General features: G+C 56.4%; 5 protein-coding genes across 5 annotated transcripts; 3 read left to right on the top strand and 2 right to left on the bottom strand.

The window, feature by feature from the left end:
• Window positions 1–1361: 1361 nt before the first annotated feature.
• On the top strand, window positions 1362–4027 carry EsH8_V_000811 (uncharacterized protein; the record flags this gene model as incomplete). The annotated part of the gene is made up of 6 exons (XM_083273327.1): window positions 1362–1584; window positions 1642–1985; window positions 2033–2336; window positions 2656–2984; window positions 3042–3302; window positions 3353–4027. The coding sequence occupies 6 exons, from the start codon at window positions 1362–1364 to the stop codon at window positions 4025–4027; spliced, it is 2136 nt and encodes a 711-aa protein (XP_083126042.1).
• Window positions 4028–5564: 1537 nt separating this feature from the next.
• EsH8_V_000810 (uncharacterized protein) lies at window positions 5565–6366 on the top strand (the record flags this gene model as incomplete). The annotated part of the gene is made up of 3 exons (XM_083273326.1): window positions 5565–5568; window positions 5678–5788; window positions 6068–6366. 3 exons carry the CDS (start codon window positions 5565–5567, stop codon window positions 6364–6366), a joined length of 414 nt encoding a protein of 137 aa, XP_083126041.1.
• Window positions 6367–6789: 423 nt separating this feature from the next.
• Window positions 6790–9168, bottom strand: EsH8_V_000809 (uncharacterized protein; the record flags this gene model as incomplete). Its single annotated transcript, XM_083273325.1, has 4 exons — window positions 6790–7532; window positions 7602–8128; window positions 8221–8676; window positions 9098–9168. 4 exons carry the CDS (start codon window positions 9166–9168, stop codon window positions 6790–6792), a joined length of 1797 nt encoding a protein of 598 aa, XP_083126040.1.
• A 1539-nt stretch (window positions 9169–10707) lies between these two features.
• Window positions 10708–11288, bottom strand: EsH8_V_000808 (proteolipid ATPase; the record flags this gene model as incomplete). Its single annotated transcript, XM_083273324.1, has 2 exons — window positions 10708–10933; window positions 11221–11288. The coding sequence occupies 2 exons, from the start codon at window positions 11286–11288 to the stop codon at window positions 10708–10710; spliced, it is 294 nt and encodes a 97-aa protein (XP_083126039.1).
• Window positions 11289–14631: 3343 nt separating this feature from the next.
• EsH8_V_000807 (putative sulfate/molybdate transporter) lies at window positions 14632–16041 on the top strand (the record flags this gene model as incomplete). The annotated part of the gene is made up of 2 exons (XM_083273323.1): window positions 14632–14912; window positions 14961–16041. The coding sequence occupies 2 exons, from the start codon at window positions 14632–14634 to the stop codon at window positions 16039–16041; spliced, it is 1362 nt and encodes a 453-aa protein (XP_083126038.1).
• Between the last annotated feature and the right edge of the window lie 1058 nt (window positions 16042–17099).

The raw sequence follows: 17099 nt of genomic DNA, 5'->3' as shown, positions 1-17099 counted from the left end.
TATGAGTCCTCTCTCTCTCGCTCTCTATTATTGTCCAACGCTATCTCTATGGGGGCCAAGAATTGATCTTCAGCACGACGGCCGAGACGGGCTGTGAAGCTGGATCAGGCGCAGTCAAGGCTCTCATAGGAGAAGCCTTCTATCGCCGATGAACCCCGGGACCTCCTGCCGGGATCAACGGCTGGAGATGATCTTCAGTTCCAAAAGGATCGATTCTATAGAGCATCTGCCTGTCTCCCTCTTGCCATCGATGCGCTTGGGACCAACTTCTTACGCATTTCTCCCTACCTCCGACCTTCGTCTCACACTCCTCACATGATCGGTCTCATCCCCCTTTCCCATTCTTTTTCCTCGTGCCAAGTTGGAGCTCCCTGTCGGTGTTCTGTTTGGTTTCCCGTTTCCGGAGGAGAGCCCTTCAATCTTCATTTCATCTATTGCAGGAAACGTAACCGAACGACAGCAAACATCCCAACAATCCCGCCATCGCTGCACGACGAGCCCCATATAGCGCTATTGCTTTGTTTGCTTCGTGTCATACTTGTGCCACCACCACTAGGGTCTTACTATACGCAACGCTGTTACGGGCTCAACGGACACTGGACCCGCACGCTTCCCGACGATCGCTTATCCCTAGCCTGCATCTACATTCCTCAACTCTTACCCGACGCCGCCAACATATCGTTTAGTATCAGCAGATCCTTAGAGGTTCATCCCTCACTTAGGACCTCGGCATCGGGTGCCAGATGCTGTAGCTACCCTTTGAGGCCCAGACAATGTCTCGTTAGATAATCAGTCTGCACGTTTGGCCAGGAGCAACGTCAGCCGGAATTTCCTTGACGCCCACCATGGCAAAAAGTGATCATAGCAGCAACCCTTTCTCCCTTTACACAGTCCCCGAAGCAGAGGAAGCTCACCTGCTCGACTCACAAACAACTGACGGCAAATACCCACTTTCTGGGGGTCTTCTTTCATCCTCCATCTTTCACCAAAATGGCCATTCGTCAGTGCCCTCCGGCGCCGCCATTGACCTTTCAATCCCGAACGACGCTGCGCATAACCGAACCACGTCCCATGCTGAGACCTCGCAAACTTATGAAGGTGATCCGCTTGACATTTCAGTGAGGGGTATCATGGACTGCATGCCCTTGGCACGCATCCCCGTCGGCTCTAAAAGCAGCCCACCCGCAACACCCAGTTCCAACCACGAAATCCTCAGTGTACCAGAGTCTAGATTTAGCTCGCGCCGAAGAGCTGACACAGCAGCCGTATCAATACCGCCAAATCCAGATCAGCAGCCCATAACACCGCTGCAATCGCCTCTTAGCGCAACAGTATTAGCTGCGCCGAAGCACACGCCCGCAATGCCTTGGGATGACCCGCCAAAGTCTTCTAGCCCATGGCATGATGCCCTGGACGAAGAGACGGGGGACATCGGGCGCGGTCCCCCACGCAATGGCGACAGCCGGATACAACCCGCACCACTTGGACCTGTCAGAGGACAAAGTCCATCAGGGCAGCGTGATAACTATCTTGCCGAGGATCCTGACCATCTGGATGATGAAGAGATTTTGCACAAGAGATTCAGTGAGTCTCCTTGAATACAAGCGTCAATCCCTGTCATCTCGCTAATACCCAATGCAGGCCAGCCACCAACTTACTGTGACTCGCGACAAGACGTGCACAAAAGAAAGCACAATTGGCTCTCCCTGTCGGTTTTAGTCTTGTCAATCTACTCTACGTCACTGAGCTGCCTCTGGTTCGTCGTGGCTCTTGTGCAGCCGCGATGGGGGCCGCAAATCTCCTCAAGCGGCGGCATTCTGCCATCGACGGCGTCCTTGGTGTGCGCGATGTTTGCAAAAACGATCGAAATCTCCTTCGTGACCGTGTTTGTAACCTTCATTGGCCAGGTCCTGACACGCCGCGCATTCGTACGGAAGTCCAAGGGCATGACGTTGGCGGAGATGACAATGAGGAACTGGGTCATTGTGAGTGCGCTCCCCTCATCTTGCGGAATCAGTCTAACAGGACACAGCAACCCGGGTTTTTGATTACGCACTGGGAGACATTGCCGTATGCTGGAATAACGCTCCTCGGAGCAATCTCTCTCATCGCAACCGTCGCTTCCACATTCTATACGACCGCGTCCGATGCCATGGTTACACCCAAGCTCAAGTTTGGCGGCTGGGAAAGCAAGACATTGAGTGGCTACGTTTTAGCTTCCTACGCAAATCCGCCTTTCTCGCGTGAGAGCTGCCAAACACCGTTACGCGACAACGACCCTGCGGGCGCAGATACTGCCGGCCGCGCTTGTCTGGAAATCCAGTACGCAGGACAGTGTAAGCAACCATCAGAAACCTTTTTCTTCTTTTTCTTCTTTTTCTTCTTAGAAGAGCCGGAACATTAATTATCGTGAAGCGTATCGCAACCTGATGTCTTTCTTGACCGTTTGGGACGATATTAACAGTAACGGCACAAGCGTTACAACCGACATCTCGCAGCGGCCCGTGGGAACGGCATTATTGTATGACAACACGACGTTGACCTCGGCTTGGATTGAGACAAGGTTCAGCAACACCACCGAGAATTATGAGACACGGGGAAGGATCATCAATAATGTGACTCTCGCAATGCCTCATCCAAGCGTCTACGATGCAGCAACGAACCCAGTGAACAAGATTCTCCAGCCGAACGACTTGTCGGGTGTAGGAGAGTACGCCATCAAGGCAAGTGTCGTCTCGCCCGCCCTCAACGTCATGTGCGTCAACATATCACCGGAAGAACTGTCACCTCTGATTTATACGGAGTGGCCTCTGGGCAAGAACAACTCCAATGAAACGTTGGTTCCTGGCCAGCGAATTGGGCCGCTGGACTGGGAGCAATATGTTCCTCCACCATCAGAAACGGAATGGCTCAACCGAACGTCGGTAGATGATGTCTTTCGCTGGGGGGAGCAGTACCAGCGACGCCCGCCAGTGTTCCAGCTAGTAAGTAACCAGTGCTAAGCGAATGGGTGATGTAAATGCTAACGAGCGTCTCAATAGTATCCTGCCGACTTCAACATGGTGACTAACACCACAACCCTGAGCGATGCCATCTATATCTTGACGAAGTCGGCCCTTATTACAAACTACACTCTCTGCGAAATGCGTTCGTGGGTGACACCATCTTGCTCGACTCATTTTAACATTTCTGGCACCGCGGGATCACATATGCAGGCGCACTGCGAGGACCCCGATGACCAAGACAGCTATGTGCATGCGTATCCCGAGGTGACCTTCTCCACTCCTGTGACTGACTGGAAGGTGAGATTACCAATGACTCAATTCTGTTACCTGTCACTTACCTGTTGAAGAATATTGCGGATCAGTGGCGCTTGTCAATGGACATCAACGGCGGGACACAAAACAACAACGCCTCCAACGCTCGAATCCTTACACAGTTCGTCCTCCAAGAACCAAAACTGGACCCCCTCCTCCCCTCGATGGCCGAAGCACTCGCCGTATACGCATCATCGACCCTCGTCATCAGCGGTCTCGGCACCCCCTTCGAGCACTACTGGCGGCACGAGAAGACTCAACTTGGCCTGCCAGGCAGCCTTGATCCCTTTAACGCCTCGATCCGCACGCAGCAGTATACATCCGGGCACGTAGCCGAGTGGCAAAAGGTCTTTTACATTATTCTTGTCCTCGTCTTCATCATCAACGTCTTTTGCCTCGCCTACTTTCTCGCCCGCTCGGGTCTCGTCACCGACTTCACGGAGCCCCAGAACCTGTTTGCCCTGGCTGTGAACTCGCCACCCAGCGAGCAGCTCAAGGGCAGCTGCGGCGGCGGGCCCGTGGAGCGCGACCTCGTGGTGCCATGGCGGGTCGCCTACGCCAGCAGTGCGAACCACTACTTCTTTGAGGAGGCCAACGACCGTCCATGGCATGGCAAGTATTCACGGCAGGATCTTTCGGCCAACACGGCGTACCGTGGGCGAGAGCGGAGCAGCTACAATAGACTCAGCACGAGCAATTCCTGGCTGTAATGGTTGTTTTGTTCAAGTTCCTTGGCCTTGAGCCTGGGCTGAGTGGGTGACAAGCTAGAAGGAGAGAGGGGAAAGTCATGGCGTTTTGACATTAAACATTGAAGCGGCCCGGACGGACACTTTGTTTGGAGTTTCAAGGGATACCAGTCGGTTCAGAGGGTGCACCAGAGCTGCACACCATGTTTGCATGTGGCAAGCACGTATTTTGCAATCTCAGCAATTCAATCGTCACAATTTTGTCTTGGCGTTTAGTATTTCTCTCGAAGCTGGCCTCTTTTTCCTGGGCCTGTGCTCTCCCGCCCCCTTGCATGAATGAAGCCCAAAGGAGGGGGGGCATTAATCGCACACACACACATAACTCGAACAAGGTACTACCCAGCAAAGAACGACGTTCGAGAAGGCAGTGCAAATGACCCCCAGGCAATCCTCTCTCTCCCACACCCAACGTGGTGGGCCATGTGGCCCAACTGGCATACTCCGCCATTTAAAGGTTTGCTGTCGCTGGACTGCCTTGCCATGCCCTCTCGTCCCCTTTTGCCATGTTAGCTTCTTGGTTGTCTTAGCTTAGATCATCACCGTCAGCCTTGCCGGCCATCCTATCCGTTTCCTGTCTCACGCGGGCGGGCGCGCGCCTGAGCAAGTGTGGCTTATCCACGCATCTCGTCTCCCCCGCCAAGCTAACAAGATTGAATCGCCGGGGTAAAACTCAGAAATCTAGGCCCTTCATAGCACATCAGCCACGACCCTCCTCATAGGGGAAACTAAGGGGGAAAACCAGACATAACGCGCTATCATTCATTTCCTTACGCTTGCAGCGGCATCAGTGCGGATCGGAAGTCACGCTCCATCCTGCCGTGATTACTTGGCATCAATACCTCGCCTCAATCTCGCCTCGTTTGGCTTGTCCACTTTTTTATTCCCATCGACTACCCAAGCGGTCTGTAGATCCGCTGCATCATCTCCCTCATCTGCTCTTCTGCCAGAGGTTGCATCTGCACTGCCCATTTTCACACAACTCTGTACCCCCATCGATATAGCACCCAGCCTTTGTTTGGCTTGGCCTTAGCGGTTCCCCCCCACATCAGCACCAGCATTGGCATCCAATCCCGCTCATTCTGCTCGCGATCACGAGGGTGTGAGCGGTCTTCCCAATCGACTCCAGGTCCGGACGAGCAAATAGGTCCAAGCCTCATTCATTCATTTCTCCCACCCTTGTCCGACAGCAAACAGGATTCAGAAACTGTCTTAGGACCCGGCCAGAAAGAAAGAAAGACACAAAACCCTGACAAACAAGAGGGACAACCCACGGAACAAAAACAATCACATTCCTTTCCCCGCTTAGCTTTTCCCTCTCTTCGTCGAGGAATGCAAACCTCTCGACTCAAGACTCGAAGTCTGCATCTGCTCTCGGCCGTCCCTCGCGATTGAAACCCCCCCACGGGCACCAGACAGGGGCGAGCAAAAACGGTCAAACTTGCTACGGAAGACCCGGGCCAGAGGCGACAGGTCAGAGTCGTGAGATACTCGGATAGTAACAATGCGTACGTTCACCCTCCGCCGCATTCCATAGCATTGCCTTTTTCTCCTTCGACGTCTTCTGGATTACGCATCAGGCGACCGGATGCATCAGGTTCTAACCCGATCGAATAGCGTACTATGCCAGAACCAAGGGCCGCACGCAGGAGATCCCGCCCGACGGCAGCCGGTCCCCCCTGCCGGCCTCCGGCGCCCGGTCGCCGCTGCCGCCGCGGACACCTCTCGGTGAGTCTCCGGCGTCCAACTCTACCCACTTTCCTACATAGTATTTCCTACTCTGTAATCCCGCGTCCACTTCGGTTTCGTCCCCGTTCCGACGATCGTCCACCCACCTCACCCGCCCTTGCCCACTCACTCCCGCCAAAAATTCCCCACCGTCTCGCCCACCCAACCCACCCCATCTCCTCCCTTCCCTGTGACCCATTCATCCATCGTCTCTTCTCTCTCACCCGAACAAAGAAGAACCCCCCACCAATGACGCCTTTACTAACACCCTCCAAAAAGACCAACGTCCCCAATCCCGCGCTCTCCCAGACCTAGGCGCCGACGTCCGCACCGCCCTCCAGGCCCCCAAACACGACGACGTCACCTACCGCCACAGCTTCTGGACCCGCTGCCGGTGCTGCCGGGCCGGCCGCGGGCCCCTCGCCCTCCTGCGCAGGGTCGTGCTCGTGCCGCTGGCCGACCTGCTCCGCTTCCTCGAGGAGGCCGCCGAGTCCGTGCCACCCGTCATCCCCGCGCTGCTGGCCGCGCTGTTCCTGCTCGTCGCGCTGCCTTTGATGGTCGCCTGGGACATCCTGTGAGCACCCGGGTAGGGGGTTGGCCGACTCCGGGTTCTGCTGCTGCCGTTTGGCCGTGGGTGTTTTACTGCAAAAAGACGGCCCCGACACGGAGTCGATGGGTCTAGGACCGAAAACCAGACGAGAGTGCTAAGGGGCTGCGTGCTACGATAGATTGGACTGGGCTTGATGGTACTAAACTGAACCGGATTGGGCTGGGCTGGGCTGGACTGACTGACTTGACTGACTTACTTATTTTCTCGCCGCGGCGCATCAAGGAGCGAACGGGATCGGACGCGGGATATCTACTTATTTGTATTGTATTTCTGTATCTATCACGAAATAGACAAAACCAACATGATGAACCGATAAAGCTCGCTGCAAACGCCGCCGCCGTCCGGCGGAATACGCGCACAGGGGACCGGCTAACTGGGTGGGTTTCCGCCATCAAATGCCGTCGTAACTGACGTCAAAGGGGTTCAGCAGGCCGCCTCCGAAGAAGGAAAAACTCGCCGCCTCCTCGGGCCAGTCCCACATCTTGGCAACCTCCATCAGGTCCCTGCTCAGCTCTTCTCCCCCTCCTCCCCCTCCTCCCCCTCCTCCCCCTCCTCCTCCTCCTCCTCCTCCGCCGCCGCCGGCCGACCCGTCTCCGCCAGTCCGGATCCGGGACTCGTACCACTCCCTGATCCAGCCCATCTTTAAAATCAACTCCTCGCACATGCCGCCTCTGCCGTCGCTCTCCCCGTCCCACACCCGGTCGACCCCGTCCCCGTCCCCGTCCTCGTCGCCCGTCTCCTCCCAAAACCTCGCCATCCTCTCCCTCCCCGCGGCGATGGTCCCCCGGAACAGCCTCGCGAGGCCGTCGCACATCTCGGGGAAGTCGAGGGTCGCCCTTGCGGCCGCCAGGTCCCACCCCTCGGCCTCGAGCACCAGCAGCCGCGTCCCGACGGCCATGGCGGTCTGCGCGTGCATGATGATGGCCGAGGTGCGGTACAGGAACTGCTCGGGCGGGAGGGCGAGCATGGCGTCGAAGTAGGCCTTCGCGGCCAGCAGCGCGTCCAGGAGGTGCGCCGTGCGCTGGAGCGGGGAGCACGTCGCCGCGGCCTTGGTGGCGGGCTCGTAGAGCTGGATGAGGACCGCGTTGTACTGCACCAAGAGGCATGCTGGAACCGCGCGGCCGCCGGTCAGCCCTGTCCCGCGTCGTGACAAAGAAGAAGGAGAAAAATCTTGAAATGGGGGGGGCTAAGGAGATTACTCACTGAAAAAGGGGCCTATCGTGTCGACCTCCTCGACAATCCTATCCAACTCGGCCCGGATCGCCGTCGCCTGCACCCCCCAGAGCTCCGCGTACGACTCCCCCGTCGTCCGGCTGAAGATGGACCCGAACGTCTCGGCGATCCTGCCCGAGGCCTGCGCGAGCTTCACCATCCTCGCCGCCATGCGGTCCTCCCCGCTCCCGGACCTGCTTAGGTTCTCGCAGCACACCTCGACGTAGACGCTGCCGCCCTGCTGGAGCAGTGGGTTCCGCCGGGCGAACTGCGTCGAGTTGGACGTCACGACGTAGAAGCAGCCCAGGTACGCGCGCTGCTCCTCCAGGGTGTGGTGCCGGGTCGGGCCGGTGGTGACCTTGGCGGCGAAGCAGTCGTCGGGCTGCTTCGCGGCGTCGGCGGAGCGGGACCGCAGGACGGGCAGCGGCACCTTTGTGATCCCCAGGCTGTGGGCGTGGCCGAGGGCCAGGTAGACGAGCCGCGTGACCTGCTTGTCGTAAAAGTACTTGATGTCCGCCCTGCGCCACGGTCGCACCTTTGGTCAGCATTTCTCGCCCGGATCTGTCTGAACCCCCCGAGGTGGACGACGATAGATAGGGGGAGGCCATACCACATGACAATGACGAGAATCCCCTGCAACAGATCCAGCGTCTCCTCCTCCTCGACCAGCATCCGCTGCCCCAGGTACGCCATGACCTCGCGCCGCATCTGACGAAGCCGCGACCGCGGGAGCGGCGCGCCGACCAGCATGATGGCGCGGAAGAGGAACGGCTTGCTCCGCAGGAGCTCCCGCGGCGTGGTGTCCGGGTCGACGACCACGAAGGGGAAGTTTGGCGTGAAGAGGGTGCGGAAGTCGTCGAGGATGAAGGACGCTTGGGACCATGTCAGGCCGCACGGCGGCGCGCCCGGGACGTCGCATTGCGTCTCCCAGCCGCGGGGCCGAGGGGGCGTCGAGTCCGACGTCGATCCGCCGGTGGACGTGACGGAGCTAGGCTGCGTGGAAGGGCCCTGCGACCCCTCCAGGGTGGCGAGCGAGGCAAGCTGCCGCTCCAGCGAAGTTACGCGACTACCGCCATCACGCGTGCGTCAGCCACATGTCCGTTACTCTCCCTCTCCCTCCCTCTCTCTCTCTCTCACTATGAATGTGTGTGTGTGTAAAAGAAACTTCTCGGCATTCCTCTCCATCACCAATCGGAATCATCTCAACTACTCAGGGGTCTCATCAACCCCTATCAAGGCGGGCTGGCGGGCACTCACTTCTCCAACGGCTTCACCTGCCGAGGCCTCCTCAACCCCCTCGTAGTCTTGGCCGTGCAGGCGATCTGCAACCGTTCACATCTGTTGTTTCAAAACCGCAGCATTAGCACATCGCATCAATACATACATACATACATATATACATGCACGTATGGCCCCAAACCCACCCAGCCGAGGTTGGAAGACAGTTTGAGATGAGGTAAAGGAGGGTAGGGGGGCTTCGGACGCACCGGTCACACAGATGCCGCCCGGCGTTCTCCTCGCGGAAGTTGCAGCGGGCCTTGGACCTCGTGCACGGCATGCAGGCCCGCAGCCGACGCGGCGGGCTCCCGGGTCTCGGGGGTTGATCCATGTAGAAGGAGGAAAAAAAAAGGCAAGACCCGTCGAGCCCCGTTCCGTTTGATTAAGAACAGAAAAGTACAGCAAACCCAAAAATTCAAACAAACAAACAAGTGGGTTGTTTTTCTTCTTCTCGGTGTTATTGTGTAAACGGGATCCACGGGCTGGGACTTGTCGACGTCGAGGGTGCTGAAGGGAAGCGTTTAACAACGTCCCTGGTGACTGAAGCGGGAGATGAGAGGTGAGGAAGAGGAAGAGGAAGAGGAAGAGAGAAACCTGCGAAATCGTGACCTTTCCCCCTGGCTCCAGGTATGCGACATGTCCGTCTCCTTAATAACAATTAAAACCAAACAACAAAAAAAGGAGAAAGTCCATGCGACCAGAATGAACATCCAACACCGAGGTGCCCAGCCGGTCATGGCAAGGCGATAATCCTAACAGCGGGCGAGGTCGTCATCGCGGGCGAACTCGACGTCGCAAACCCGGTCCGGGATAAGGGCGCGGTACCTCGGGATTGGCACCCCACAGCAGCCAGGCGAGCGGCGCCACCTGCCGCAAACCCGACGACTTTGGCAGTAACATGAAAGCTGTGGCCACCGCCCTTACACTTCAGAGAAATGAGACGGCCATGTCACCACCATGTAAGCGCGTGGAGGACGGAAGCGAGCATGGAAGGCGGCCTCGACTTCTTCGAATGGCTGTTTCTTACTGACGCTACCACTAGAGGTGCCAACTATTTCAATGTCTCGATAAAAAAAAATCGATGAAAAAAAAAAGAGGCGATCAAGATGATAAAAGAATGCACCCCCCGCGCGGACTTAGTGCCAAGCTCTGTCTGAATTCTTGCGACGGGTCAGAGCCCCGGTGCCATCTGAAGTACGTCTTTGATTACAACTTACACGAGCGAAACAAACAATGTGGGTCGCTCCTGTCCAAAACAAGACTATACAGAAATAAGGAGCAATTACCTGCAATTGCTTTAACGCGGATCCCGGGAATGCTTGTGTCTTGTGTTGCCGGGCCGAAACCCAATCAAAGAAACAACAAATACAATCATCATTATGTTCACAATTACGAGTGGAGATTAGATAGAGCTGCTCGCGCAACGATGAAATAGGTATCATTAAGAAATTGGTGTCAAGTACGTTTGCGGCGTCGCGATTGACATGTGGCCGCTTCCACTCATTATCCGGCCAGTCGTGATGCCGATATGTACAGCAGGACGTCTCCTCATAACCACGTCTCTCGTGAGACTCCAATCCTGCAGTCGGTGACTAGGCCGAGAAATAAAATCGATAGTCGGGTGGTGGTGGTCTGCGTTTTCAAGCGATTGGTGTCGACACGCGATACTGGCTCCTCGGTATGCGCCAGCCGTGGCCCTCTCTTGTGTGTAAGTGTCGAGAGGCCCGTCCCACCCCGACTTCAACTCGCGTCAAGTTTGAAGCCATCATTACTTCCGCCTCCGCTCGCCATGCTTCCCCCCCTTGGCGTGTCGTGGCGTTTAAGACTGGTTGGAGGCCTGGCGGGCGGCCTTGCGGCGAGAGATGCAACGGGAAACCAGCAGGCCAATGACACCGGAGGCGACGATAAAGACGATGCAAAAGACGACAATGACACCGGCCTCTTGGTTGGCCCAGTTTTGGCGCTTGGCGAGCTGGTGAACAACGTCGCGGGCGACAATGGTGTTGATGGCAGGCATTTTGACAGAGGTTTGTGTGGTGAGTCGGCTGGGAGAGGTGAAAACTTGTCAGCGGATGAAGTGGGAGAGAGAACGAGAACAGATAATGAGAATAAAAGGAAACTGGAAACAAGTGATGACAAGCCAGCGAGTTATGTAGTACGAGAGCGTTCGTGGCGACTGTTTGCGATGAGACGAGCGTCCCAAAGCAGCCAGGGTCAAAAACAACATCAATTGGGGCGGGCGAGCTTGACCAATTGAGGCATTTTATGGAGACCAAGGCCTCTCGCTTTTAGAATGCAAACCCTGGGAGCCCGGTGTGTCCATCGTCATTACCGGGATTTCCGGCGTTCGGCTGGCCGATAAATCTCCGCTCTTGGCTTTGCGACTTGATCTTGCATCATATCTTTTGCGCGGCGCCGGGCGCGCAGAGCACAGGAGCAACAAGACGCCCGAGGCCAATTGAGAGCCCAGGCAGGTGGTCGCGTGGTAATTGAGGCGCGGGGAGGGAAAGAAAGCAAATTACCTTTGGTTAAGCTGAGGGTTTGGCGTCGAACGACAAGAGGTGGGGAAACGAGACCTGGTGGTTCGATCGAGGTCAAATGGGATGGGATGGCTGGCTAAGGTCGCAGGGCGCTGTTTGTCAGCATGGACGAAACAAAAACTGGGGAGGGGGCCCAGTGCAGCGTTGGGTTTCCGAAGCTTACGTTTGGCGAACAACACAAGACTGGAGGGGGAATGGAATTGACCGTCGCAAAGGGGGAATCGGAGTCAATTGGGAGTGGTAGATCGTCGAGTGAGTTGGAGGAGGGAAGAAGACCGGAAGGGAGACGGGTGGGAGGACGTGGGCGGGCGAGGCAGTAAATAGCTGCTCAAGCATCCCGTAGGAGGGCGACGACGGGCATGCGCCAGTGACAAACACTTGACCTGACCAGAGCAGAAGCAGACCGGGGGCAGGTACAGAGAGTGGTACATTGGCAGAGGTAGCTCAGTCTTACATGGCCAAGGTTACCTCGGGGCGATTGGGAGGACGCGATGGGTAGTCTGGTGATGGGATCGATGGCGGCGTTATGTCAGAGGGACGGCGCCAAGAAAGCAACAAAAGCTTGTCTTCCAAGGATGCCGGGAAGACGGCAGGGTCGAGAAAGGCAACCGCTGTGGGGTATATTGCCAGGTATCTCCCTTGCCTAGCCGGGAGTAGCACGATACTGCAGTGGCCTGTATCAGCCAAGTACCCTGTTCAGTGTTGGCCTGGCGCGCCGCGGGAAGGGCCTTTTTTTTGGTCTTTTTTTATGGTTTTTTGCGCGAATTTCTCTTTCCCATTCACTTACACTCTTCTGGACGGGGGGGGAGGGAAACTTGAACCCAATGCGCACAGAGACTGGGCCAGTCATTGGACGACATGGATTGCACGGTGGGACAAAAGCCGGGATGGCAGCATTTTTCAGTGGCTCGCCGTAGCGGGGCCATCACACCCGCCCGGCCCTGGGCTGCTGCACTGCACTACAGAGTAGCGCATGTATCGCTGTACCTCGTGGCAGTAGGGAGCTTTGGTCATGTTTACTTGTATATGGGACGGCAAGGCGAGCTGGTTGTCAACAAGCCCAGACAGACGTGGTGATCCAAGTCATGGGAGCGCCCGGGTCCGCGTTAGTTGCTGCCGTGCTCTTTTGACGAAACCGATGCTGGACTGCTGCGTAGTAATTCCGCCGGGCATTGAGACGGACTGGGTTGGACAGAGCTGTGCTGGACTGGATTGGTCTGCCGCTCTGTTTTTGGATCCATTCTGTACTCGCTCTCGCCGATGTCCGTTGGGGAGATTTCTCGGGAATACCATCAGCTGTGTTGTCTTCCCAGCCCTGGCTGGCTGCGTCGGCCAATCCTTTGTTTCTGCCACGTCCCTGGCCGGCCGAGCGACTCCCTTGTTCGCGTGCTCGGATGTCTGTCTGTAAGCGACAAATTGATGACAATAACAAATGACCCTTCCTGCCTTGTCTTCGCCGCCTCTGTAAGCCTCGCCTCCGTCGACTGCCCACCCACTTACTAACACCAGTCCCGTCTTATTTTCTTCACATCCGTACCTCGCCTTATTCTTTTCCTCACGGTTTCCACGCTTCCTGCCGCCCACCGCCTCCGTCTTGAATCTACACTAGCCTGCTTGGCGAATTGCCTCGCCTCCGGTCCCCAAAAGGTACCAGGCTTGGCGAATTGAGCCGTCGTAGTAGCTAGCTTCGCATCCCCGGAGCGCCGGTAGGCAGGCAAACCTGCGGTAAGCCCTGGAGCTCTCTGTATATTATCCCGCAATGCCTCAGCCTTTGCTGGACTAGTCATGACCCTCCTCACCCGCGCCCGGCCAAGCTGCTGCGGACGGGTTGGCAAAAGATTGGCAGATGGCAGAACTCAAATGTGCCCGACGGGCCAAGAGATTGCTTGAATCGGTCATTTGCCTTTGCCTCGGCCAAGCAACAACAGAATAAAAGTCAAGGAAGTCACTGACAGCGTACGGGGCCCATACGCCCCGGGCAACCTAGCTGTAAGTCCAACACCGAATGAATGAACAAGCCAAATGACACCCCGCGGTGACAAACAGGCCAAGACTTGGCTGGTTCCGCTTCCCATTCGACAAGTCTCCAGCATCCGTCCTCCGTAGCATCCCATCCCATCCCGTCGCAACCCATCGACATCGGATCGGGGGTCGCGCTTTGCCAGGGCCGATGACTGATCTGGGGCCACTGACTGTTCCCTGTCAAACTCTGGCCTGATGACCGGCCATCGCAGTTCTTCTTTGAAGGCGCGCCGTTCCCTTGCAGGGTCACAGCGGCGTTTTCTTGTGTCCACAGTCGACGCCCTGATTTGATAACAAAAACCTCATCGACAGGCAGAGGCCATTGCCTTGGGGAGCTCCATGTACTGCGAGCCGGGGCCCTGCCAAGCTCGTTGCGCAGTGAGACACAGGTACTGACCAATATTACGCAAGTGAGCGAATCCCGCCGTCCGCCCGTTCCGCGCTGCCCCAGTTCGATTTTTTCCTTCTTCTTTGCTTTTTGCTTTCTATTCGAGCCTCTTGCCATTACGGGTCCTGGCTTGGCGCTTGTTTCTCATCAAAAGGAACCGGCCCTGTAGGTTGGCTAGCACTTATGCCCGCTCTTTGCCCGTCACCAACCATCTGCGGCACCGCGTCGGCTTCTTTTTAGCCACTAGCAACTGCCAGTGATCTGCGTTTTACAGTGCACATGGTGGCTTTCTGCTTCCCTCACCATCCTGACCTCGCACCTTATGTAATCTCACCAACGTCAGGCGATCAGATCATTCCACCGAGGGTTGTCTGGGTTGGTCCACTTTCACTGCCATGACGACATGCTTTTACTAGGCAGCGGTGCCTTATCTGCTTATCGTTGCAACGGCGGTCTCGAAGCGGCAGGGACTTCGCCCCACGAGGAAAGGCGGGGTTCGAGTGGCCAATCACCATCAGACTTCTGTCTTGGCCACGGCTCCTTAGACATCAGTCGGGCGGTGGTGCTGAACACTGCCTGCTGCATCATGAGGGAGCGCATCGTGAGGGCATCGTCATTCGCCGAACGTCTACAAAGACACGATTGCCTTTTTGACCTTCACCCCACTAGTTAAATTTGACGTGCGACTCCGTTGCTGTGGAGCATTTATTCATCATTTTTGCTACCAACCAAAAAATAAGAAATCAATTTCTTTTAAAAACCAGTACTTTGTCGACCCCCCCCCCCCCGCATGATGACGCTTCTCAGTCATCTAAAACGAGTCCAGCAACACAATGTCGCGACTCTACGTCGGTCTCCCGCAGCGGAGATCTCCGGCGCTCTCGGCGATTTGGGGACTCTCCTCCCCTTGATGGTCGCCCTTGCTGTCCAACACTCGATTTATCTTGACACCACGTTGGTGGCTTCCGGCATCTTCAATGTCGTGACCGGCGCCGTATTCGGCATCCCGCTCCCGGTGCAGCCGATGAAGGCGAGAACCCCTCCAGATGCTAGCAGGCTTCAGACCACTGACTTGTGTGTGTAGGCCATCGCAGCCGCCGCCATCTCACGGCCCGAGTACAGTGGCTTCAGGACTGTCATGGCCGCTGGCCAGTGGGTCAGTCTGATAGTCCTCATAATGAGTCTCACCGGCTTGATCCGCTGGGTCACTAGAAATGTCCCTGTCCCCGTCGTCAAGGGCATCCAGCTTGGCGCCGGTCTCTCCCTCGTCATGGCTGCGGGATCGAGCTTGCTTCGGGACTTGGAATGGACTCATCCCATTCTCGACAACAGATTATGGGCGTTGGCTGCCTTTATCCTTCTCATCTTCACCCACGGGTTGCCGCGCTTCCCATACGCGCTGTACATCTTCATCCTGTCACTCTTGTTTGCATTCATTTCCACCATGGCCGCTGATGACAAATTTCATACTCTTTCAATGCCCACCATACCGGCGCGTTACATTCTTCACTGGAATTTTGACTGGTTCAAGTATGAGTCGCTGTCGATGGCCATCGGCCAGCTACCGCTTACCACCCTCAACTCGGTCATTGCGGTTAGTGCTCTCGCGGCTGACCTGCTGCCGGATATGACTACTCCATCGGTCACTGCCATGGGCATCAGCGTGGGTGTCATGAACTTGGTGGGTAGCTGGTTCGGCGCCATGCCCGTCTGCCACGGCGCAGGTGGGCTTGCCGCTCAGTTCCGCTTCGGAGCGCGTAGCGGAGCCAGCATCATTATCCTAGGTCTGTTCAAGATCGCCTTGGGTCTCATCTTTGGAGAGTCTTTGCTCGGCTTGCTCAAGCACTACCCGAAGGGCCTTCTAGGTGTCATGGTGATTGCCGCCGGCCTCGAACTCGCCAAGGTCGGACAGAGCCTGAACCACGGTGCCTCCGATCTGTGGGAGGACGCTGCCGCCGAGAACGAGGGGAGCAACATAATGCGACGACTCCGCTCGCTCTCGGACGACGAGAGGGCTGAGAGATGGACGATAATGTTGACGACCACGGCAGGTCTTCTCGCTTTCAGGAACGATGCCATCGGTTTCATTGCCGGCATGCTTTGCTTCTGGTCTTACCGAGCCTCGGATGGAGTAAAGAAGTGGTGGGGCTCCCGCCGATCTCTGTTCAGCGAGAGAGAACCCCTTCTGGCTCGGGGGACTTAGGATAAGTGAAGAGAGCGGCCAAGCGTAGGCGAGTGGTGTCTCGGCATTGCAAGTTGGGACAAAGTCGGCTGTCACGAGGGGCAAGGAAATAGGATTCGTAGCATCCATATCCCCCGCTAGCGTACTCGATGCCCATTTGAAGGTATCAAGATCCGGCACCCTCTCAGATATAGATGACGTTACCACCAAGCCATACGTAGTGCTGCAATGTTGATTCATCATCTATACCCAAACTGTGTTCCAAGGTTACAACGTTTTATATGACCAGCCCATGGACTGAATCCTATTGGCCGCCAAGAACGGGAGTTCTCTGAGCTGTCCCTCGAGCCTGCAGCACGCCTTGAATTCAAGGAAATGAAGCACCTGGCCGATGGTTACTTACGCAGAAGGAAACCTACAAACTAAAAGCAGCCGGCCATCCTTCGCTTTCCACTATTCATGTGTAGACATGCATTTTCAACCAAAATATTCTCCAAGGAGAATGATGCAGTAAACCGACAAGCACCCTGAACACACAGGGTTGCCGGTTTCTTAGGCAAAACGTGCAGCGGGCGACAGGATGGGATGAGTCTCTGGTTCACCGACAGCCAGGCTATGCGCCATTGGATCCTGACCGAGAGAAGTGGGAACCGAGGTCGGAAAGTTTGGACGATCTACGCAGGGTGCTGTGCGCGAGAACCGCCTGTGCTTCTGGGAGTGATGGAGGTGTTTCGGATCTTGGCCGAGATGCATCGTGAATAGTCTGCTCACCGCAAGACCTGGCCCGACCCAATGCGCTGGGCCCCGAGATCGAGTTTAAGGCCCAGGTAGGAGCGGATGGGTGCAGAGAGTGCATGAGGGAACTCCATAGTGGATGAGTCATCATCATTCAATTGAAGCAAGTTGGCAAGAGTACATGTCGGAATTCTGCATTGGTGAATGCGGGCTGGCGAAGGGGGAGAAGCTGCGATTGTTGCGCCTTCCCGTCTTCTGTCTGCGCCGGAGAAAGGAGGAAGGCAGCGACGCGGAAGGGACTGGCTGGGAGGAAAAAGTACCTGGGTACTTGCGCAGCGCGGGGA

This window comes from Colletotrichum jinshuiense, chromosome 5, assembly GCF_051148585.1.
Source record: "Colletotrichum jinshuiense chromosome 5, complete sequence".
NCBI classification, from domain to species: Eukaryota; Fungi; Ascomycota; class Sordariomycetes; order Glomerellales; family Glomerellaceae; genus Colletotrichum; species Colletotrichum jinshuiense.
Note: the sequence above shows the minus strand (reverse complement) of the source record. Positions and strands in the feature narration are given on the sequence as shown.